This window comes from Oncorhynchus mykiss, chromosome 9 (assembly GCF_057628025.1).
Source record: "Oncorhynchus mykiss isolate SJ-2025 chromosome 9, ASM5762802v1, whole genome shotgun sequence".
NCBI lineage: Eukaryota > Metazoa > Chordata > Actinopteri > Salmoniformes > Salmonidae > Oncorhynchus > Oncorhynchus mykiss.
The window spans coordinates 60752085-60776071 of record NC_143030.1 but is presented as its reverse complement, the minus strand read 5'-3'; the positions used below and the strand labels follow the sequence as shown (position 1 = coordinate 60776071).

The 23987-nt window shown below is 41.9% G+C and overlaps 1 protein-coding gene across 10 annotated transcripts in view; it reads right to left on the bottom strand.

Moving 5' to 3' along the window:
- Nucleotides 1-23745, bottom strand: part of LOC110532413 (6-phosphofructo-2-kinase/fructose-2,6-bisphosphatase 2) — a 35329-nt gene extending 11584 nt beyond the window's left edge. For 2 of the 10 annotated variants that reach the window (XM_090184797.1, XM_036988357.2), the window contains exons 1-14: nt 23522-23666; nt 21539-21853; nt 19949-20074; nt 18864-18960; nt 18257-18320; nt 18041-18115; nt 17880-17936; nt 17638-17762; nt 7212-7419; nt 4802-4948; nt 4596-4700; nt 4380-4509; nt 3608-3670; nt 3442-3506 (exon numbers count right to left, since the gene is read on the bottom strand). In XM_090184797.1, the coding sequence (XP_090040923.1) occupies nt 3442-3506; nt 3608-3670; nt 4380-4509; nt 4596-4700; nt 4802-4948; nt 7212-7419; nt 17638-17762; nt 17880-17936; nt 18041-18115; nt 18257-18320; nt 18864-18960; nt 19949-20074; nt 21539-21635 (1359 nt within the window). In that variant the 5' untranslated portion in view covers nt 21636-21853; nt 23522-23666. Of the gene's footprint in view, nt 1-3179; nt 3344-3441; nt 3507-3607; nt 3671-4379; nt 4510-4595; nt 4701-4801; nt 4949-7211; nt 7420-17637; nt 17763-17879; nt 17937-18040; nt 18116-18256; nt 18321-18863; nt 18961-19948; nt 20075-21538; nt 21854-23521 lie in introns of those variants that run through there. The other 8 variants (XM_090184798.1, XM_036988360.2, XM_090184796.1 and 5 more) reach the window with 6 other exon arrangements.
- Nucleotides 23746-23987: the final 242 nt, after the last annotated feature.

Below are 23987 nucleotides of genomic sequence, written 5' to 3'. Positions count from 1 at the left end.
TTTCCCAGACATGTTATTCTCCCTCCATTTAACAGGGCTATTCTCAGGAAAAGGCAGTGTGGTCATTTTTATGAGTGTGACGCCCACACCACCAGGGACATCTGGTTAACACACTGTACTGGGGACAGCACTGAGGTCTGTTCACACCAGAACTACAATCCCATCAGAAAATATTCATACCCCTTGACTTATTCCACAGTTTGCTGTGTTACAATTAAAACATGGATTAAAATATGTTTTTTTCTCATCCATCTACACACAAAACCCCATAATGACAAAGTGAAAACAATTTTAGCAAATCTATTGTAAATAAAATACAGAAATATCTCATTTACATAAGTATTCACACCCCTGAGTGAATACTTTGCCGAAGCACCTTTCGCAGTGATTACAGCTGTGAGTCTTTCTGGATAAGTCTAAGAGCTTTCCACACCTGGATTCCACACCTGGATTGTCCATTATTCTTTTCAACATTTTTCAAGCTTTGTCAAATTGGATATTGATCATTGCTTGACAACCATTTTCAGGTCTTGCTATAGATTTAAATAGATTTACAGAGTACCAGTCAAAAGTTTGGACACACCTACTCATTCAATTGTTTTTATTTTCTACAATGTAGAGTAATAGTGAAGACAACAAAACTAATAAAATAATGTTAAATATATATATATTCTTCAAAGTAGCAACCCTTTATCACAGCTTTGCACACTCTTGGCATTCTCTCAACCAGCTTCACCTGGAATGCCTTCCAGTCTTGAAGGAGTTACCACATATGCTGAGCACTTGTTGCCTGCTTTTCCTTCATTCTGCGGTCCAACTCATCCCAAACCATCTCAATTGGGTTGAGGTCCGGTGACTGTGGAGGCCAGGTCATCTGATGCAGCACTCCATCACTCTCCTTCTTGGTCAAATAGGCCTTACATAGCCTGGAGATGTGGTGGGTCATTGTCCGGTTGAAAAACAAATTATAGTGGGACTAAGCGCAAACCAGATGGGATGGTGTGTCGCTACAGAATGCTGTGGTAGCGATGCTGGTTAAGTGTGCCTTGAATTCAAAAGAACTTACTGATAGTGTCACCAGCAAAGAACCCCCACACCACCTCCTCCATGCTTCTCGGTGGGAACCACACATGCTCAGCGTCTCACAAAGACACGGCGGTTGGATCCAAAAATCTAATTTGGACTCATCAGACAAAAGGACAGATTTTCACCTGTCTAATGTCCATTGCTCGTGTTTCTTTACCCCAAGCAAGTGTCTTCTTCTCATTGGTGTCCATTAGTAGTGGTTTCTTTGCAGCAATCCGACCATGAAGGCCTGATTCACGCAGTCTCCCATGAACAGTTGATGTTGAGATGTGTGTTACTTGAACTCTGAAGCATTTATTTGGGGTGCAATCTGCGGCTGGTAACTAATGAAATTATCCTCTTCAGCACAGGTAACTCTGGGTCTTCCTTTCCTGTGGCGGTCCTCATGAGAGCCAGTTTCATCATAGAGCTTGATGCTTTTTGCAACTGCACTTGAAGAAACTTTAAAAGTTCTTGACTTTTTCCGGATTGACTAACCTTCATGTCTTAAAGCAATGATGGACTGTTGTTTCTCTTTGCTTATTTGAGCTGTTCTTGCCATAATATGGACTTGGTCTTTTACCAAATAGGGCAATCTTCTGTATACCACCCCTACCTTGTCACAACACAACTGATTGGCTCAAACGCATTAAGGAAATCAATTCCACAAATGAACTTTTAACAAGGCACACCTGTTAATTGAAATGCATTCCAGGTGACTAACTCATGAAGCTGGTTGAGAGAATGCCAAGAGTGTGCAAAGCTATCATCAAGGCAAAGGGTGGCTACTTTGAAGAATCTCAAATATATTTATTTGTTTAACACTTTGTTTGTTACCACACGATTCCATTAGTTATTTCATTGTGTTGATGTTTTCCCTATTATTCTACAATGTAGAAAATAGTACAAATAAAGAAAAACTAACTTTGCCTCTCAGGAACATTCACCGTCTTCTTGGTAAGCAGCTCCAGTATAGATTTGGCGTTGTGTTTTAGGTTATTGTCCTGTTGCAAGCTGAATTCATCTCCTAGTTTCTGGTGGCATGCACATTAAACCAGGTTTTCCTCTAGGACTTTGTCTGTGTTTAGCTCCATTCAGTTTATTTTTTATCCTGAAAAACTCTCCAGTCCTTAACGACTACAAGCATACCCATAATATGATGCAGCCACCACTTTGCTTGAAAATATGGAGAGTGGTACTCAGTAATGTGTTATTGGATTTGCCTCAAACATAACACGTATTCAGGACAAAAAGTGAATTGCTTTCCCACATCTTGCAGTATTACTTCAGTGCCTCGTTTAAAACAGGATGAATGTTTTGGAATATTTGTATTCTGTACAGGCGTTCTTCTTTTCACTCTGTAAATTAGGTTAGAATTGGAGAGTAACTACAATGTTGTTCATCCATCATCAGTTTGAGCCATTAAACTCTGTAACGGTTTTAAAAAGTTACCGTTAGCCTCATGATGAAATCCCTGAGCGGTTTCCTTCCCCTCCGGCTACTGAGTTAGAAAGGAAGCCTGTATCTTTGATGTGAATGGGTGTATTACTAAACCATCCAAAGTGTAATTAATAACTTCACTATGCTCAAAGGGATATTCAATGTCTACTTTTTATTTAAAAAATTCACATCTGCCAATAGGTGCCCTTCTTTGCGAGGCAATGGAAAACCTCCCTGGTTTTTGTGGTCGAATGTGTGTTGAAATTCACTTCTCAACTGAGGGACCTTCGATAATTGTATGTGTGGGGTACAGAGATAAGGTAGTCATTAAAAAATAATGTTAAACACTATTATGCACACAGAGTGAGTCTATATTGTGACTTGTTAAGCACATCTTTACAACTGAACTTATTTAGGCTTGTCATAACAAAAAGGGGAAATACTTACAAGACATTTAATCTTTTCATGTTTAATTAATTGGTAAAAATGTCTAAAAACATAATTCCACTTTCACATTATGGGGTACTGTGTGTAGGCCAGTGACAAAAAAACAAATATTTAATCAATTTTAAATCCAGGCTGTAACAACAAAATGTGGAAAAAGTCAAGCGATGTGAATAATTTCTGTATGTACTATACTGTATAACCAGAACAGATTACATGACATGAAATAGGCTGAGGGTGGAGAGGGTGTGCTGGCTTTTTATAAGAACAATTTCATTACAAAATAGAACGCTTCAAACCACACCTCCACAGCTCAGCCAGGTGGTAATGACTCGGCTGTTTACTGTCAAACTGACCCTTGAGGGAAAGTCTTCGGATCAGTGATCAGAACTGGCTACATCCGTTACCGAGAGGGAAACAGGAAATAAACCTATGAAATTAAGAAGAACGCACAGTAGATTGAACAGAGATATGGCAAGGAGAGCAACTCACTAATGGCCTATCCCGGTGAGTGTTCACAGCCTTCACTTTCAGGTCAAACATGTCCACTTTGCAACCTGGCCGAGAGATGGAGAGAATAACAGTCCATGTTAACCTGAGAGAGGGAGGAGAAATATGTGGATTCTGAGACAGGGTAGTCTTGGATGAGATATCCTACCATAAGCCACAGGGGTGAGCTTTAGAACCGTGTGGAGGGGACACTTCAAGTAGGGCAGGTCATCTGTGCCAACAGAAACAAGAATGCCAATGACTTCACTTAGAACATTACACGTGAGATCTATGCATCATCTCAAGACAACTCAATCTTATGCATTTCAATGACACATGACAGTTAATGATACATATTTATTTTTCAGGGATTATATTTAGATTAGATGATATCATTACTCAATAGTTTGCATTACTTCCCTTTCATGACATCTGGGATGAGGCAGTGACAGACAGAGGTGCCCAATGCCCAGTTACAGACTTTACTAGCATTTAAAATGCTCTTTTAGGTACAAACCACTTTTGCTCCTGACTTGACAGACCTTTAAGACCTTGACATTGTTTAGCCTCAACTTAATTACCTCGACTAACCAGTGCCACCGCATATCGACTCTGTACCAGGACCCTCTGTATATAGCCTCACTATTGGTTACACAAAACATGCCGTTTAAATTTTTTATTTTTTTTCCATTGTTGGTTAAACGCTTGTAAGTAAGCATTTCACTAAGTATTTGACACATACACATACAGTTTTATTTTACTTTTATTTCTGTCCTGTTTCATCCAGGATGAACATGAGCAAGTGTTTTTTCACTCAAAACAAGCAGCTGTAAATTAAGAGGAGTGTGTTTGTATCCTAGCCAAAGTAAATTAGTTTCCTAACACAGGGCTGTGTCTATATGCGAATCTCCATGTTTATATAAATGAGATTGTGTTTGTACCTGCACTCTTATCCAGGAAGTAAGCGAGCAGGCATCGCATGACAGCCTGGTGGCAGATGACCAGCACGTTGCCTTGTCTCTCCAGTTCCATGATGACCGGCTCTAACCTCTGCACTAGGTCCTGGTAGGACTATGGAGGGGGGAGGGACAAACTGAGCTCAATGACTCAGATGAATAGGCCAGATAGATCTCTGTAGAGAAGAAAGAAAGAATTACCTCTCCCCCTGGGTAGCGGTAGTGGTACTTGTCCTGGTCTCTCAAGGAAAACTCCTCAGGGTAGGTTTTCTCGATTATATCATAGGTCATCTCCTCACACACACCCTGAGACACAGAAATATGTCATTTTAAAAGACAATCATGATTTAACAATGTAACCACTACCATGTTTTGTCTAGGGGTCATTAGTGCACTGTGGTACTGACTGCATCGATCTCGTTGAGTATCTTCCACTGCTCGTAGGGCACCCCAAGCTCCTCAGCAGTCTGGATGGTCCGTCTCAGCTGGCTGGTCCACACCTTTAGGTCCGACAGACCATGCTCCTCCACAAAACCCTTAAGCGCTCCAGCAAACTGAGGATTAGAATAGGCATAGTAGGTTTAATAGTGTACGTAAGAGGGAGATGTCATATAGTGATTTAAGAACACCTTCCTAATATTGAGTTGCACCACCTTTTGCCCTAAGAACAGCCTAAATTTGTCAGGGCATGGACTCGACAAGGAGTTCCACAGGGATGCTAGTCCATGTTGACTCCAATGCTTCCCATAGTTGTGTCAAGTTGCTTGGATGCCCTTTGGGTGGTGGACAATTCTTGATACACACGGGAAACTGAAATCCAGCAGCGTTGCAGTTCTTGTCACAAACCGGTGCGCCTGGCACCTACTACCACACCCCATTCAAAGCCACTTCAATCTTTTGTCTTGCCCATTTACCCTCAATGGCACACATACACAGTCCATGTCTCAATTGCCCAAAGGCTTAAAAATCCTTCTTTAACCTGCCTCCAACCCTTCATCTACACTGATCGAAGTGGATTTAGCAGGTGACATCAATAAGGAATCATGGCTTTCGCCTGGTCAGTCTGTCATGGAAAGAGCAGGTGTTTCTAATGTTTTGTGCACTCAGTGTACATACAGTGCCTTGCGAAAGTATTCAGCCCCCTTGAACTTTGCGACCTTTTGCCACATTTCAGGCTTCAAACATAAAGATATAAAACTGTATTTTTTTATGAAGAATCAACAACAAGTGGGACACAATCATGAAGTGGAACGACATTTAGTGGATATTTCAAACTTTTTTAACAAATCAAAAACTGAAAAATTGGGCGTGCAAAATTATTCAGCCCCTTTACTTTCAGGGCAGCAAACTCTCTCCAGAAGTTCAGTGAGGATCTCTGAATGATCCAATGTTAACCTAAATGACTAATGATGATAAATACAATCCACCTGTGTGTAATCAAGTCTCCGTATAAATGCACCTGCACTGTGATAGTCTCAGAGGTCCGTTAAAAGCGCAGAGAGCATCATGAAGAACAAGGAACACACCAGGCATGTCCGAGAAACTGTTGTGAAGAAGTTTAAAGCCGGATTTGGATACAAAAAGATTTCCCAAGCTTTAAAACATCCCAAGGAGCACTGTGCAAGCGATAATATTGAAATGGAAGGAGTATCAGACCGTTGCAAATCTACCAAGACCTGGCCGTCCCTCTAAACTTTCAGCTCATACAAGGAGAAGACTGATCAGAGATGCAGCCAAGAGGCCCATGATCACTCTGGATGAACTGCAGAGATCTACAGCTGAGGTGGGAGACTCTGTCCATAGGACAACAATCAGTCGTATATTGCACAAATCTGGCCTTTATGGAAGAGTGGCAAGAAGAAAGCCATTTCTTAAAGATATCCATAAAAAGTGTTGTTTAAAGTTTGCCACAAGCCACCTGGGAGACACACCAAACATGTGGAAGAAGGTGCTCTGGTCAGATGAAACCAAAATTGAACTTTTTGGCAACAATGCAAAACGTTATGTTTGGCGTAAAAGCAACACAGCTGAACACACCATCCCCACTGTCAAACATGGTGGTGGCAGCATCATGGTTTGGACCTGCTTTTCTTCAGCAGGGACAGGGAAGATGGTTAAAATTGATGGGAAGATGGATGGAGCCAAATACAGGACCATTCTGGAAGAAAACCTGATGGAGTCTGCAAAAGACCTGAGACTGGGACGGAGATTTGTCTTCCAACAAGACAATGATCCAAAACATAAAGCAAAATCTACAATGGAATGGTTCAAAAATAAACATATCCAGGTGTTAGAATGGCCAAGTCAAAGTCCAGACCTGAATCCAATCGAGAATCTGTGGAAAGAACTGAAAACTGCTGTTCACAAATGCTCTCCATCCAACCTCACTGAGCTCGAGCTGTTTTGCAAGGAGGAATGGGAAAACATTTCAGTCTCTCGATGTGCAAAACTGATAGAGACATACCCCAAGCGACTTACAGCTGTAATCGCAGCAAAAGGTGGCGCTACAAAGTATTAACTTAAGGGGGCTGAATAATTTTGCACGCCCACTTTTTCAGTTTTTGATTTGTTAAAAAAGTTTGAAATATCCAATAAATGTCGTTCCACTTCATGATTGTGTCCCACTTGTTGTTGATTCTTCACAAAAAAATACAGTTTTATATCTTTATGTTTGAAGCCTGAAATGTGGCAAAAGGTTGCAAAGTTCAAGGGGGCCGAATACTTTCGCAAGGCACTGTAGAATACAGAGCAACATAGCAAGAGCTAGCACAATTTGACTCTACTTGTATTGATGTACTTAAAGAGAAGTCGGGGTACCTTTTTCCCTTGAACAGACAGCATTGCGTCGCCCCCGATGCGTCCCTCCACGTTGTGGTCGCTCTCTCCGTGCCGACACAGGTAGATAGAGTGAGAGTGCACGTGGATGTTCATGAGGTAGTACACGATCTTGCTCTGGATGTAGTCCTGCACCCTGTTGACCAGGAAGCTCCGGCCCACATTGATGACCTGGATGAAGGACAGGTCCCTAGGGGTCAGAGGTTAGACTGGAGGTCAAGATGTGTGACCTGATAGCATCTTTATCCCATGCAGACTGATCATGAAGATATACTCATCTGTAAAATGAATTCTCAATAGTTGGGAGCAATCAAAGAAATTGAGACATACGAACATTCAATAAAATTATACTGAACATGTTTCATGAGCTGAAATGAAAGATCCCAGACATTTTCCATACCGCACAAAAACACATTTCTCTCAAATGTGCAAACATTGGTTTACATCCCTGTTAGTGAGTATTTCTTCTTTGCCAAGATAATCCACCACCTGACAGGTGTCGCATATCAAGAAGCTGATTAAACAGCATGATCATTGTCTATTGATCATATTATTTCAATGTAGAGCCTCTAGCCCTGCTCAATATACCTTATCCAACCCTTTAGTTCCACCTACCACACATGCGATGACATCACCTGGTTTAAATTATGTTTCTAGAGACAATATCTCTCTCATCATCACTCAATGCCTAGGTTTACCTCCACTGTGTCCACATACTACCATATCTTTGTCTGTACATTATGCCTTGAATCTATTCTATCGTGCCCAGAAACCTGCTCCTTTTACTCTCAGTTCCGGACGTACTAGACGACCAGTTCTTATAGCCTTTAGCCGTACCCTTATCCTACTCCTCCTCTGTTCCTGTAGAGGTTAATCCAGGCCCTGCAGTGCCTAGCTACACTCCTCTTCCCCAGGTGCTCTCCTTTGTTGACTTCTGTAACCGTAAATGCCTTGGTTTCATGCATGTTAACATTAGAAGCCTCCTCCCTAAGTTTGTTTTACTCACTGCTTTAGCACACTCTGCCAACCCGGATGTCCTAGCCGTGTCTGAATCCTGGCTTAGGAAGACCACCAAAACCCTGAAATTTCCATCCCTAACTATAACATTTTCCGACAAGATAGAACTGCCAAAGGGGGCGGCGTTGCAATCTACTGCAGAGATAGCCTGCAGAGTTCTGTCTTACTATCCAGGTCTGTACCCAAACAATTTGAGCTTCTACTTTTAAAAATCCACCTTTCCTGAAACAAGTCTCTCACCGTTGCTGCTTGCTATAGACCACCCTCTGCCCCCAGCTTTGCTCTGGACACCATATGTGAACTGATTGCCCACCCATCCATCTTCAGAGCTCGTGCTGCTAGGTGACCTAAACTGGGACATGCTTAACACCCCGGCCATCCTACAATCTAAGCTTGATGCCCTCAATCTCACACAAATTATCAATGAACCTGCCAGGTACAACCAAAGCAGTAAACACGGGCACCCTTATAGATATCATCCTAACCAACTTGCCCTCCAAATACACCTCTGCTGTTTTCAACCAAGATCTCAGCGATCACTGCCTCATTGCCTGCATCCGTAATGGGTCTGCGGTCAAACGACCACCCCTCATCACTGTCAAACGCTCCCTAAAACACTTCAGCGAGCAGGCCTTTCTAATCGACCTGGCCCGGTATCCTGGAAGAATATTGACCTCATCCCGTCAGTAGAGGATGCCTGGTTATTCTTTAAAAGTGCCTTCCTCACCATCTTAAATAAGCATGCCCCATTCCAAAAAATTTGAACCAGGAACAGATATAGCCCATGGTTCTCTCCAAACCTGACTGCCCTTGACCATCACAAAAACATCATGTGGCGTTCTGCATTAGCATCAAATAGCCCCCGTGATATGCAACTTTTCAGGGAAGTTAGGGACCAATGTACACAGGCAGTTAGGAAAGCTAAGGCTAGCTTTTTCAAACAGAAATGTGCATCCTGTAGCACAAACTCAAAAAAGTTCTGGGACACTAAAGTCCATGGAGAATAAGAGCACCTCCTCCCAGCTACCCACTGCACTGAGGCTAGGAAACACTGTCACCACTGATAAATCCACTATAATTGAGAATTCCAATAAGCATTTTTCTACAGCTGGCCATGCTTTCCACCTGGCTACCCCTACCCTGGTCAACAGCCCTGCACCCCGCACAGCAACTCACCCAAGCCTCCCCCATTTATCCTTCAGCCAAATCCAGATAGCTGATGTTCTGAAAGAGCTGCAAAATCTGGACGCCCTACAAATCAGCCAGGCTAGACAATCTGGACCCTCTCTTTCTAAAATGATCTGCTGAAATTGTTGCAACCCCTATTACTAGCCTGTTCAACCTCTTTCGTATCGTCTGAGATTCCCAAAGAATGGAAAGCAGCCGGGGTCATCCTTCTCTTCAAAGGGGGAGACACTCTAGACCCAAACTGCTACAGACCTATATCTATCCTACCCTGCCTTTCTAAGGTCTTCAAAAGCCATGTTAAACAGATCACAGACCATTTCGAATCCCACCATACCTTCTCCGCTATGCAATCTGGTTTCAGAGCTGATCATGGGTGCACCTCAGCCGCGCTCAAGGTCCTAAACGATATCATAACCGCCATCGATAAGAGACAATACTGTGCAGCCGTATTCGTCGACCTGACCAAGGCTTTCGACTCTGTCGCTCACCACATTCTTATTGGCAGACTCAACAGCCTTGGTTTCTCAAATGATTGCCTTGCCTGGTTCACCAACTACTTCTCTGATAGAGTTCAGTGTGTCAAATCGGAAGGCCTGTTGTCTGGACCTCTGGCAGTCTCTATGGGGGTGCCACAGGGTTCCATTCTCGGGCCGACTCTTCTCTGTATACATCAATGACGTCGCTCTTGCAGCTGGTGATTCTCTGATCCACCTCTATGCAGACGACACCATTCTGTATACCTCTGGCCCTTCTTTGGACACTGTGTTAACTAACCTCCAGACGAGCTTCAATGCCATACAACTCTCCTTCCGTGGCTTCCAACTGCTCTTAAATGCAAGTAAAACTAAATGCATGCTCTTCAATCGATTGCTGCCCGCACCAGCCCGCCCTTCCAGCATCACTACTCTAGACGGTTCTGACTTAGAACATGTGGACAACTACAAATACCTAGGTGTCTGGTTAGACTAAACTCTCCTTCCAGACTCACATTAAGCATCTCCAATCCAATATTAAATCTAGAACCGGCTTCTTATTTCGCAACAAAGCATCCTTCATTCATGCTTCCAAACATACCCTCGTAAAACTGACCATCCTACTGATCCTCGACTTCGGCGATGTCATTTACAAAATAGCCTCCAACACTCTACTCAACAAAATGGATGCAGTCTTTCACAGTGCCATCCGTTTTGTCACCAAAGCCACATATACTACCCACCACTGCAACCTGTACGTTCTTGTTGGCTGGCCCTCGCTTCATACTCGTTACCAAACCCACTGGCTCCAGGTCATCTACAAGTCTTTGCTAGAAGTCTACAAGTCTTTGCCCCGCCTTATCTCAGCTCACTGGTCACCATGGCAGCACCCACCCGTAGCACGTGCTCCAGCAGATATATCTCACTAGTCACCCCCAAAGCCACTTCCTCTTTTGGCCGCCTTTCCTTCCAGTTCTCTGCTGCCAATGACTGGAACGAACTGAAGAAAAAGAAATCACTGAAGCTGGAGACACATATCTCCCTCACTAGCTTTAAGCACCAGCTGTCAGAGCAGCTCACATATCACTGCACCTGTACATAGCCCATCCAACTACCTCATCCCCATTCTGTATTTATCTTGCTCCTTTGCACCCCAGTATTTCTACTTGCACATTCATCTTCTGCACATCTACCATTCCATTGTTCAATTGCTATATTGTAATTACTTCACCACCATGGCCTATTTATTGCCTTTACCTCCCTTATCTTACCTCATTTGCACACAATGTATATATACTTTTTTCCCTGCTGTATTATTGACTGTATGTTTGTTTATTCCATGTGTAACTCTGTGTTGTTGTGTGTGTCGAACTGCTTTGCTTGATCTTGGCCAGGTCGCAGTTGTAAATGAGAACTTGTTCTCAACTAGCCTACCTGATTAAATAAAGGTGAAGAAAAAAAACAGGTGCACCTTGTACTGAGGACAATAAAAGGCCACTAAAATGTGCAGTTGTCTCACACAACACGTCTCAAGTTTTGGCAGTATGTACAACCCGGCCTCACAACCACGTGTAACTGGCTTTGCACAACCAACACCAACTGTCAAAAAACGTATCAGGAAAGCTCATCTGCGTGCTTGTCATCCTCACCAGGGTCTTGACCTGACTGCAGTTCGGCGTGGTAACCAACTTCAGTGGGCAAATGCTCACCTTCAATGGCCACTGGCACGCTGGAGAAGTGTGCTCTTCAGGGATGATTCCTGGTTTCAACTGTACTGGGCAGATGGCAGACAGAGTGTATGGCGCCATTATTTTGCTGCTTTTACTACACTGCTCAAAAAAATAAAGGGACCACTAAAATAACACATCCTAGATCTGAATGAATGTTCTTATTAAATACTTGTGCTGACAACAAAATCACACAAAAATTATCAATGGAAATCAAATTTATCAACCCATAGAGGTCTGGATTTGGAGTCACACTCAAAATTAAAGTGGAAAACCACACTACATGCTGATCCAACTTTGATGTAATGTCCTTAAAACAAGTCAAAATGAGGCTCAGTAGTGTGTGGCCTCCACGTGCCTGTATGACCTCCCTACAACGCCTGGGCATGCTCCTGATGAGGTGGCGGATGGTCTCCTGAGGGATCTCCTCCCAGACCTGGACTAAAGCATCCGCCAACTCCTGGACAGTCTGTGGTGCAATGTGGCGTTGGTGGATGGAGCGAGACATGATGTCCCAGATGTGCTCAATTGGATTCAGGTCTCGGGAATGGGCGGGCCAGTCCATAGCATCAATGCCTTCCTCTTGCAGGAACTGCTGACACACTCCAGCCACATGAGGTCTAGCATTGTCTTGCATTAGGAGGAACCCAGGGCCAACCGCACCAGCATATGGTCTCACAAGGGGTCTGAGGATCTCATCTCGGTACCTAATGGCAGTCAGGCTCCCTCTGGCGAGCACATGGAGGGCTGTGCGGCCCCCCAAAGAAATGCCACCCCACACCATGACTGACCCACCGCCAAACCGGTCATGCTGGAGGATGTTGCAGACAGCAGAACGTTCTCCACGGCGTCTCCAGACTCTGTCATGTCTGTCACGTGTGCTCAGTGTGAACCTGCTTTCATCTGTGAAGAGCACAGGGCGCCAGTGGCGAATTTGCCAATCCTTGGTGTTCTCTGGCAAATGCCAAACGTCCTGCACGGTGTTGGGCTGTAAGCACAACCCCCACCTGTGGATGTCGGGCCCTCATACCACCCTCATGGAGTCTGTTTCTGACCGTTTGAGCAGACACATGCACATTTGTGGCCTGCTGGAGGTCATTTTGCAGGGCTCTGGCAGTGCTCCTCCTGTTCCTCCTTGCACAAAGGCGGAGGTAGCGGTCCTGCTGCTGGGTTGTTGCCCTCCTACGACGGCCTCCACGTCTCCTGATGTACTGGCCTGTCTCCTGGTAGCACCTCCATGCTCTGGACACTACGCTGACAGACACAGCAAACCTTCTTGCCACAGCTCGCATCGATGTGCCAACCTGGATGAGCTGCACTACCTGAGCCACTTGTGTGTGTTGTAGACTCCGTCTCATGCTACCACTAGAGTGAAAGCACCGCCAGCATTCAAAAGTGACCAAAACATCAGCCAGGAAGCATAGGAACTGAGAAGTGGTCTGTGGTCACCACCTGCAGAACCACTCCTTTATTGGGGGTGTCTTGCTAAATGCCTATACATTTCCACCTGTTGTCTATTCCATTTGCACAACAGCATGTGGAATCTATTGTCAATCAGTGTTGCTTCCTAAGTGGACAGTTTGATTTCACAGAAGTGTGCTTGACTTGGAGTTATATTGTGTTGTTTAAGTGTTTCCTTTATTTTTTTGAGCAGTGTATAAGGAAATGTGCAATTTAACCCAGGTCCTGACATTTCTACCCCATCTGACTTTAAAAAGTCAGAATTGTCTGAGGTTTCTGCTCATAAATGTAAGACATTTTCTTCAGGAACATGATTTTGTGAATATTTGGGTAAAACAGCAGACCCAGATGTATTTATGCTTTCCGGTCTGATCGTGGTGGTGTTGCTATATACACATAAAAGACACGTTTTCAGCTACCATTCTGACTACATTCACCAAAATATCCATCTTTTAATTTTAATCCTAGTGCATACTTAAATATTGTTCTCTTTTTACCGCCATCTGCTATTGCTGGCTCTCTGGACTGTATTTTAGAATTATTATCACGTCAAATCAGAATTTTTGCTTATGGATGACCTGAACCTAGACTGGTGGACATCCAACTGATCAACTCAATAATCTATGTAATACCTAGCTAGCTAACAAGCAGCTCATTAGCCTACACACAGTAGCTTGCTGTAACTAGCTAGCTAATAAAACAGAATAGTATACATTTTTTGAATGTACCTACGACAAGCTAGTTAAGAAGCTAAAATGAAGTTCTTGATGAAGGTTAATTTTAAATTAAAAACCTCACTACAAATGCATTGGAAGAGTGTTATAACAGAAGAGGGTGATAGGATGTTCTGCTCCAGCTGTCAGAAAAGAGAATAGGTGTACTAGTTAGATATGGCACGTTGTGGGATGACATTACGCAAATATTCTCCAGTTTTAGTCCCTAGAGAGGAACATTATGAAGACAGACAGAGATGATAGTCAGGGATCTTACTTTGTTATATCTGTTCTCAGATATGGAGAGCTGCAAAAGCCTGTCTGCAGATGAAGAGGTCCCAGTGAATGTCCCAAGAGACTGCTGTCACATTCTTGTATGCCATGGGTTGCATATGTGCTTAGATTAGCAAATGTTGTACACAACAATACAGCTAAAATGTCACACACAATGTAGGCTACAAACTTATTACAACTGTAGCAGGCCAATCCTTCTGCTGGAGGTATGCAGGCTTCTGTTACAGCCCAGCACTAACACACCTGATTCAAGTTATCACACCTAATGAGTTGATAATGTGTGTTATTGCTGGGCTGGAATAGAAGCCTGCTCACCCAGTAGATCAGGGAGTGGAGCAAGGTTGGCCACCTCTGGTATGGACTTTTGTTGTTCACCTGAAATTATGCTTTAATAATAAATTGCCTACAGAATTGTGATCTGTGATGAAAGAACTTTAACATTAGTTCATCTTGAATAATGTTTTTAAGATAACAAGTTTAAACACTTTACTTCAATGAATCAACATTGAATTCATCAAAATATAATTTCAAAATGTACAAACAATTAACCTGTTTGTAAATGTTTGTAACATTTACAAACAGGTTAATTGTTTGTACATTTTGAAATAAAAAGCAATAAAAAGGTGTGAAGGGGATCTGTCTCTAATTTGTCTGTGTTTCTGTTTTGCTTTCACAAATGAACATTATTTTGATGTCCAGTTGTGAGCTCTCCAATCTAAAATTACACCAGTATAAGCTAACCATAAACCAGATTTTCTACATTATTCTTCTGACATGAAATTGTTCAGTGCAAATCCAACCCTTGTATTCTTGGTACATTACTGTACATGAAAATAAGGAGCTGCAAATTTGTTGGCTAATAAAAATGTCAAATAATGTGGTGTGGGGAGCGTTTATTTGCTGAGAATTATTTTAGAACACAGAGACGAATTCTGAAGGGCAATGGCACGGAGGAGGATTGCAGAGATGTTGGTGGGTTGAAAGAGATTTGCACAACAATGTTTGCAAGTCAAAGCCACAATTTCCTTTACCCAAAGTACCCATTGGTGTATTTGACAGGAAGTGAGCTATCAACAATGTCATGACACCAGTATAATGAAGGAACCATAAGCTACAATGAGAATCATAAAGTTAAGATACTATAATCCAATGTGTAGCACATTACATGGAAATTCATGCCTAGTGTATCATTTACAATGTTACATTGCATGTTACTGGCGATTCCCATCTTTTGGTGGGGAAATTTCACAACTGCATCTTTGATCACAGTTCTGACTTCATCTGGTGAATTCGGAAGTGGTTGAAACCTTACGTAAAGGTCTAAGTCATGGAAAACAATATTTTGAGTGGTATGCAATTAGGTTTCAGGTCTGGCCACAGCACTATCACAGCAACTTTGAACGTTTTGAATTATGCTCACTGTGCCCTGGATGAGAAGTTGCATTTTAACATCATTCAACAGAATCTGTCAAATTTGAAGCTTGTTTTGAATTCCTTTAAAACAAAATGCATGGTATTTTCCAATACTAAACACTCTGAAAACCATGTAATTACAACCTTGGAAGGAAGTTATATAGAGCAAGTCAAAACGTACAAATATCTGAGAGTTTGGGTGGTTGAGAAGTTCAGCTTCACAAGCCATGTAGAAAACCTTGTCAGGAAACTCAAACTGTGTATTGGGTTTTATTACACAAAGCTTGCTTTTCCTTTGTCGCCAGAAAATAGTTGATCCATTGTACTTTTATTTCTGTATTGGACTATGGTGATACTATTTATGTGAAAGCCTCAAGCTCTACACTGAAGGCTCTCGACTATCATGAAGCCCTTCGTTTTGTCACCAATCAGAACCTTCTAACTCACCATTGTGATCTCTACAGTGCTGTCGGGTGGACAAGCATTTCGCTACACCCGCAATAACATCTGCTAAACGCGTGTATGTGACCAATACAATTTGATTACTAGCAACACGTAGTCTCAAACACGGGTACATTCTTATTTATAATGCCGTTTTATGAAAACTACCATTTTATCTACCCTCTTTTCTTGTTTGAAAAGAAAACATACAAGCTCAGATCTCAATCTTCTTGTTTTATGCTAAGAGTCCCAAAAATGTGAACTGAGCCTGGAAAAAAAGGACCTTTCATTAGGCCCCTCCAAGCCAACCTAAAACTCCAGGGCCTGGTGTCACAGGAAGAGTTAAAATGACAAATAGATGAACAGATTGTTGAAACATATTGTTTCTAGTTGTCACTAATTTGCTCTGAGTTGTTTAACTTTTCATGCACGCACACACCACATCCACCCACTGTTTGTCTGCTGTTGTACTTGCACTGTTGCCAGTGTCTTCTCTCTGTTGTCAGTTTTTATTCTATCACAGCCCCCGTCCCCACAGAAGGCCTTTTGCTTCTTGCCAGGCATCATTGTAAATAAGAATGTTCTTAATTTACTGGTTGGTTAAATTAAACATTGAAATTATAATAACATCGTATAGTCTCGAAATGAGAATTCTCTGGATCTGCGGGGGTTAGGAATTTTATGAATAATGACTAAACAATATCTACATTTGAAATAGAACTATAACTACTTAAACTTATACTCTGTTTTATCATATCTGATTAATAATGTTAATTCATAAGGAATGGATTGTGGGTTTTAAGTAAGCAGAAAGGATCGTTAATCTATGGTTGAACCGACTCAACTTAGCTCTGGGATGTTTAGATAAGGCAGCGAGTGTTTTCCTGAGTTTTCCATTATCTGGAACTGTCTTCTAAATAGTGATGGATGAAGGTGAAGATTCCAGAAGTTGATCTTGATAAGTGTGTGCCTGGAGTGAGCGAGCGAGGGGGTTGGAATAAACTTTTGAACCTGTTTTGCCCTGGTCGATAGGAGGAAGGACATTTTATAACCTATGACGTCATATTTTGTATATAAACTGTTGTTTTTGGTTCCATGGCAGGGAGCTCCGAGAATAAATACTATTATCTAATTTTGATAAGACTGGTCCCTGTCCATTTTATACAAATAAGAATCTTACAAATTCTTAAAAATTATGAAATTCCTGTGACAAGTAGGAAGGTGAGAATGAACAAAATTATGGAGCTTGAAAAACAGCAGGAAATATTCATTTGAAGCAGATTATATTTAGCTAAAAATACATATTTGAAATATACTAAACCTCTCTCCTGCCACAAAACAAAAGTCTGGTCAAGCTTGGATGGTAAAAATGTATGGTTGTTTGTGTATCGTTTCAGAAGGGATCTAAAAGAAATACTATGGTGGAAAAGCAATAATGACCAACGAACAAGAAACGGTTTCTGTCAGGAGGATCAGAACTGGAAATCAGACCAATGATATGATGAGTCAATGTAGCCACCAAGCAGGCCATAACAGAAAAACAACCTTTGTCAATCTTGCGCGTCGTCTCCACCTACTGGACAAACTGGAACTCTTGAAAAATGTTTTTGAATGCAAATGCATGACTGACAAAATTAATCAATTAACCATTTAAAAGAGAGAACTAAGCAGAATGTCTTACCTGTCATTTTCATCTGGGTCTAATGGTTGGTACGTGACTTTATAACATTCTATTCTCTTCAGGAAGTCCTCCATCACACTCTCTCTGTGTCTCTCTGGGTAGTCTGGACTGGATACCTTCACATCCTGGGGAGGAGAGAGTGTGGTGCACAAGACTTAAAGTGTGGAAATACCTTGAAGATTATAAGAGAATGTTTTAACGAGAAGTAGTACTCATATTTTTTAACATTCTAGTTAATTTACCATAACATTAGCAGCAATGACATCAGGGTCGTCACACAATGACTCCACAAAAAACACCTGCAAAAGAGACCAATCTATGAAGACCCACTTCAACAAACCATTGACAATAACAATTGAGAATAGTTTCTATACCCAACCCTAGTAACATGTATGAAACTGACTTTGTAAGCATGTTCCTTTGCAAAACTAAGGAGTAATTCTCTCCTCTCTCGGGTGGTGTTTGTGGCATCAAAGACCTGAAATACATAAGACAGTAAACACGTTAAATACATCAATCACATGTCACTGATCTCTAAAATTAAGCTTGTCTTTCAGTTTTATATCACTATTTTATCTCCAATTACTCAAAACAGAAAGAGCAAAGAGTAGATCCTCACAGCGATCTGGCCCCCCTCAGTCAGATAAGCTTTGACATCCCGCAGAGCTACCAGAGCACACCGCCTGCAGGAACACAGTGACCCACTTCAGTAATCCACATCAATAACAATTTAAATGAAAAATCTGTAACACTTCACTTAAAGCCAATAGATATTATGCACTATGTGGCTATAATGAATTGAAAGAGGACCCAATTACGCCTTAGTAACATTTATGTTCAATCTGTTAAAATGTACAGCATAGAAATACATAACATATTACAATCCCTATTATAATATATTATAGGGTTCATATAAATGCTTGTAACAGTTAGTCTAGCAGCCAGCACTAAATACTAAAATGAGAGACTATGAAAATGACAGTCTGCCAGGTGACTAACAATGTGCACTACTTAAAACGTAATTACATAATTTTTTTTATATCAGGTCGGGGCCTTGTAAACCTCCGCAGGTTTTGTAAATACAGAAAACACCTGCCTGGGGCTGTGGAAAACATGGAGGGCATATTCTAGAAAAAAAGGGTTACTGCAATACTGTTTAACTCATCAAAACAAACAAATTATTCTGCCACAGGTCCCAAAAAACGGAGGGGAGGAGGACCACTCACTTCCTGATTTCCATGGCCTCCTCGTTGTCATGTCTGAAGAAGTCATAGGATTTGTAGGCTTTTACAGCCTCTCGCCTGTAGACCCCCAGGTTGAACACTGCAACACAATACAGGACCATCATCACAAGCCTCAGGTGATGAAAGGCACGACATGTTCCTGTAAATCATGTGACATTCTACTGAACAGTGGAAGGAAGACAAACAGGTTCTGCAGCATTGCAGTTCAATGACATCCTCCACTATAAATAGTTCTACACAAAATAAATCCTTTGTTAGTGGTCTACACAAATGAATTATTTTACACATCGTAGAGAGTAGTGGTTCCCAAACTGTTTATTTTTTTAACAGTGACACACCTTGATGGGATAACAAAAATATTGTGGCACACTTAAAATGTCCCTATTAATGTATTTAGTGGTCATGACCTCCATCTCATCTGATGCACACTGTAAATGATCCATTTCCCATAAAACATTATATTTATAGATTAATTAGGGTTTCCTTGAAGCATTTTCAGAGTTCCTTACTCATGATTAATTTGTGTGTATCCCTTTAAGAGCATTAAAATAGGTCTTTAGGTTTAAACGGTTTGGGATAGAGACAAGCTGTTTTCTGCATTTTAAAGGTTCAACCACGGACATAAAGCTATGCTCTGTTTGTTTCTATGCTAGAGCCTGTGGTAAAATTAAGCCTAGTCCGACTTGCCTGTGCTAATGGTTCTCACAGGCAAAGAAAAATGATACAAATGACTTAGCTCATGATGCGCGCTCCTCAAACTATACAAATGTATAAGCCTGTAACAGCCTGAGCGTACAGGCCTTGAAAGAATGATACAGATGTACTATTTGAGTGACACTGGTGCCCCCAATTCAAAAATCCATGTTCATTCCACAGGTCACACTTCTAAGTGAGTGTTTCAAACTGGAAAGTTCCTCACGGCACACCGGTTGAAAACCACTGGTATAGAGGATTATGATTGGATTGAATAGTGACATGAAGAATGAGGAAGGTGTTGCTTCAATGCATATCTTCCGGTTGGAAGGTTCTGGAACAAAATGTAAATACAGTGATGCCTTTATACTAACCCTTGGTTGGCACTCCTATCCAGTTGAGGTAGCGGGTTAGCTTCTTGGACATGTAGGTTTTCCCTCTGGCAGGAAGACCAATCATGACAATCACAGTGGGGGAGTTGGTCATATAAGAGGCCCATGCTGTTCACAAAGACACATCACTCACAACCAAACTACTTACTTTGAAATACCATTAGAATGTAGGCCAAGGTATAAACAATAAGTCCATCTTTAAAAATGAAAGTCAAACAGTTTATCCATTTTCAGTTATTCCTGTTCCCCCCCCCCCCCCCCCATTCAGATGTTATCACTAGTAGCTGCTTAGCAACTGACTGTCCACAGACACTGTTACATCCTTGCCCAGAAAAGTACAAATATAGCCTGGCGTTATGAGGGTTATTGTCTCTCTTCTTTAGTATGTTACTGTAGATTCAAGAAAGCCCACTAACACCCATCCTCAGTCCATTGCAAACAAACCCTTGCTATGCTTAACAAGGCCATGCAAGACGGTCACATGTTACATTTCTAGAACCAGCAAGGCGGTTTAAAAATCTAGATGTTATCGAGCAGCCAATGAATATGTTTGTGTGAGTATGAAGTATGAGTCTCCAGATTGCGCAGAATGGACTGGAAAGTTAATGCCAGACTTGTTTAACTGGGGATGACATTTTGTTATTGCCAAAACACACTCACTGGTGACAAAATACATCACATATAAATCTACAGGTAACTGCCAAAATAAAGGAAACACTTGAGTAAATGAGGGATAAAGTGTATTGAAAGCAGGTGCTTCCACACATACTTAGGGCCATGTATAAAAATGCCTATTTGCCCATTATTTTGACTACCATGGAGACAAGAAATATTAGTGACTTTGAAAGAGGGTTCCCAAAGGAGCATAGGGGGTTAAAGGTGTGTGTTTGTGTGTCCCAGTCACCAGATCTCAACCAAATTCAACACTTAAGCGACAGTGTTTTCCACCACCATAAATAAACCAAATGATGGAATTTCTCATGGAAGAATGGTGTCGCCTCCCTCCAACAGAGTTCCAGACACTTGCAGAATCTATGCCAATGCGCATTGATGCTGTGCTGACGGCTCGTGGTGGCCCAACGCACTATTAAGACACTGTTGGTGTTTCCTTTATTTTGCCAGTTAAGATATATCTATCGAGCACCTTTCACACGCTATAGAGGCAGGTAGGGAGACAAGAGATGCCTAGTGTCACGTTGCATCACAGGGGAGGGAGGTTAGTGACATACGATCGCACATGCACCTGTTTTCGCCTTTTGAAAGCCAGCGAGACAAAAGAATAGGACTGATTACTATCTAAAAAAGGGCACTTTGTATTCATTTCTAAATGTAAAATTTGCACAGCAGCCCAAGACCAATTCAATGCACTTAATCAACACAATTGCATTATATCGTGACAACAAAAAAAAGGTCTGAATGGTTCTGCATTTAGAGGAAGACAGCTTACACTGAATACCCAAAGATCAGATTGATGCATCTGGCAATGAGTTAACATTTAACCTAATTGGGTTAACACAGGAAAGAGACCAGACTAGAACATGATACTGGAAGACCCAGACACACAGTACTTACAGCATTTCTTCAGTACTTCATTGGCCCTGAGCTCTGTTCGCTTTCCCTCTGTTGAAGTTTCCAGCACTGCAGTGCCTTTCTGCTGGCTGGCAGCCATGATGCTAGTAGAAATTGAACACTGTCACTGTGGGACCACCCATACGTAAAATGTATGCACAGATGAGTGGCTTTGGATAAAAGCGTCTGCTAAATGGCATATATATTATACTATTGTGCTGTCCAATGACTGGTTCTGTCACGGCTGGGTTGCCTGGCTGAGGATGATCTGGGACTGGGAGGTCAGGTCACTAGCTGAGTGAGGTCATCATCATCTCTCTGCAGAGGATTTTACAGATAGTCGATGTTGAAGGTTTTACTTTTTAAAACAATGGTACACTGGGAGAGTACAATACGCTTTAGTAATGTACAGAGATGACAACACTTGGCTGACAAGGCTTGTAAAAGATCAGTAACGCTTAACATCTCAAACTTCTAGGCTAAATCAAATTACTTGAGAAATCCCTGCATCAGCATCTAGCTAGCTAGTTGTTTAGTTCATCTTCCCACATTAATTTGTTTACTTTCAATCATAGCTAGCTAGCTGAGTAGATATACACGACATGGTCAAAAGTATGTGGACACCCCTTAAAATTAGTGGATTCGGCTATTTCAGCCACACCCCTTGCTGACAGGTGTATGAAATTGAGCACACCTTCATGCAAACTCCATATACAAACATTGGCAGTAGAATGGCCTTACTGAAAAGCTCAGACTTTCAACATGGCAGCGTCATAGGATGACACATTCCCATCAAGTCAGTTCATCAAATTTCTGCCCTGCTAGAGCTTCCCCTGTCAACTGTAAGGGCTGTTATTGTGAAGTTGAAAAATGTCTAAGAGCAACAACGGCTCAGCCGTGAAGTGGTAGGCCACACAAGCTCACACAACAGGACTGCCGAGTGCAGAATTAATAAAACTAAATTAATTGCCTCTGGAAGCAAAGTCAACACAATAACTGTTCGCAGGGAGCTTCATGAAATGGGTTTCCATTGCCGAGCAGCCACACACAAGCCTAAGACCACCATGCGCAATACCAATTGTTGGCTTGAGTGGTGTAAAGCTCGCCACCATTGGACTCTGGAGCAGTGGAAACACGTTCTCTGTCAGTCCGACAGAATCTGGGTTTGGCGGATGCAAACCCTACTTACCCCAATGCATAGTGCCAACTGTAAAGTTTGGTGGAGGAGGAATAATGGTCTGGGGCTGTTTTTCATGGTTCAGGCTAGGCCCCTTAGCTCTGGTGAAGGGAAATCTTAACACTACAGCATACAATTACATTTTAGACGATTCTGTGCTTCCAACTTTGTGGCTACAGTTTGGGGAAGGCCCTTTCCCGTTTCAGCATAACAATGCCCTGTGCACAAAGCGAGGTCCATACGGAAATAGTTTGTTGAGAACGGTGTGGAAGAACTTGACTGGCCTGCACAGAGCCCTGACCTCAACCCAATCGAACACCTTCGGGATGAGTTGGAACACCGACTGCGAGCCAGGCCTAATCGCCCAACATCAGTGCCCGACCACACTAATGCTCTTGTTGCTGAATGAAAGCAAGTCCCTGCAACAATGTTCCAACATCTAGTAGAAAGCCTTCCCAGAAGAGTAGAGGATGTTATAGCAGCATGATTTTTTTAAAACGAGATGTTCGACAAGCAGGTGTCCACATACCTTTGACCATGTAGTGTATTTCACAAGCAGTTTAGCTAGCTAGTTAACGTCAGCTTTAGCACTGTAACAGTAGGCAAATAGGCTAAGTAGCTAATGTTAGCTAGCTAAGCATGTTGAGTCCCACTTTACATCTGAAGAAAGTGACCCGTTGGTTTATTTTTTTTTACATGTCCATAGCTATGACTTGTTTTATACAATAACTTGAGGACTTAGCTTTATTTTCACTGCAACAACATAGCGATTCACCTACGCAAGGCAGATAGTATTCAGCAGCACTTACCAAAATGACGATAGACGAGTCCACACAAATGTAGCTATCTCTTTGGTGAGTCACTTTTGATTCAGTACAGTATTTAATTAGTTCGTTCCGAGGTGTTCCTCATCCTCTTAATGTTTGGCTCCTCCCGGCGTCCGCAGGAAACGAATCAATATGCGCGCTGACAATGCACACACGAGTAATATGATATTATGGTCTCCATTTAGGAATGAGAAACGCTCTGTTTTATGTCACACACACATTTTATTGGTATATCTAAAAAAGAAAAGAAAATAGCCTTTAATTTTCTAGTTTGTCTACGGTCAGTTAGGCCTACCATCTTGAAGCCAGTAGGGGGAGCGCTATGATACGTTTCATTCATTTAGTTACTATACATTGTTTTGCTTACTCAACTGTATTCACACACTTGAAAACGAATAGGACATTTTACTGGTAATTACAATTCTTTATTCTTTCAAAATAACTAGTA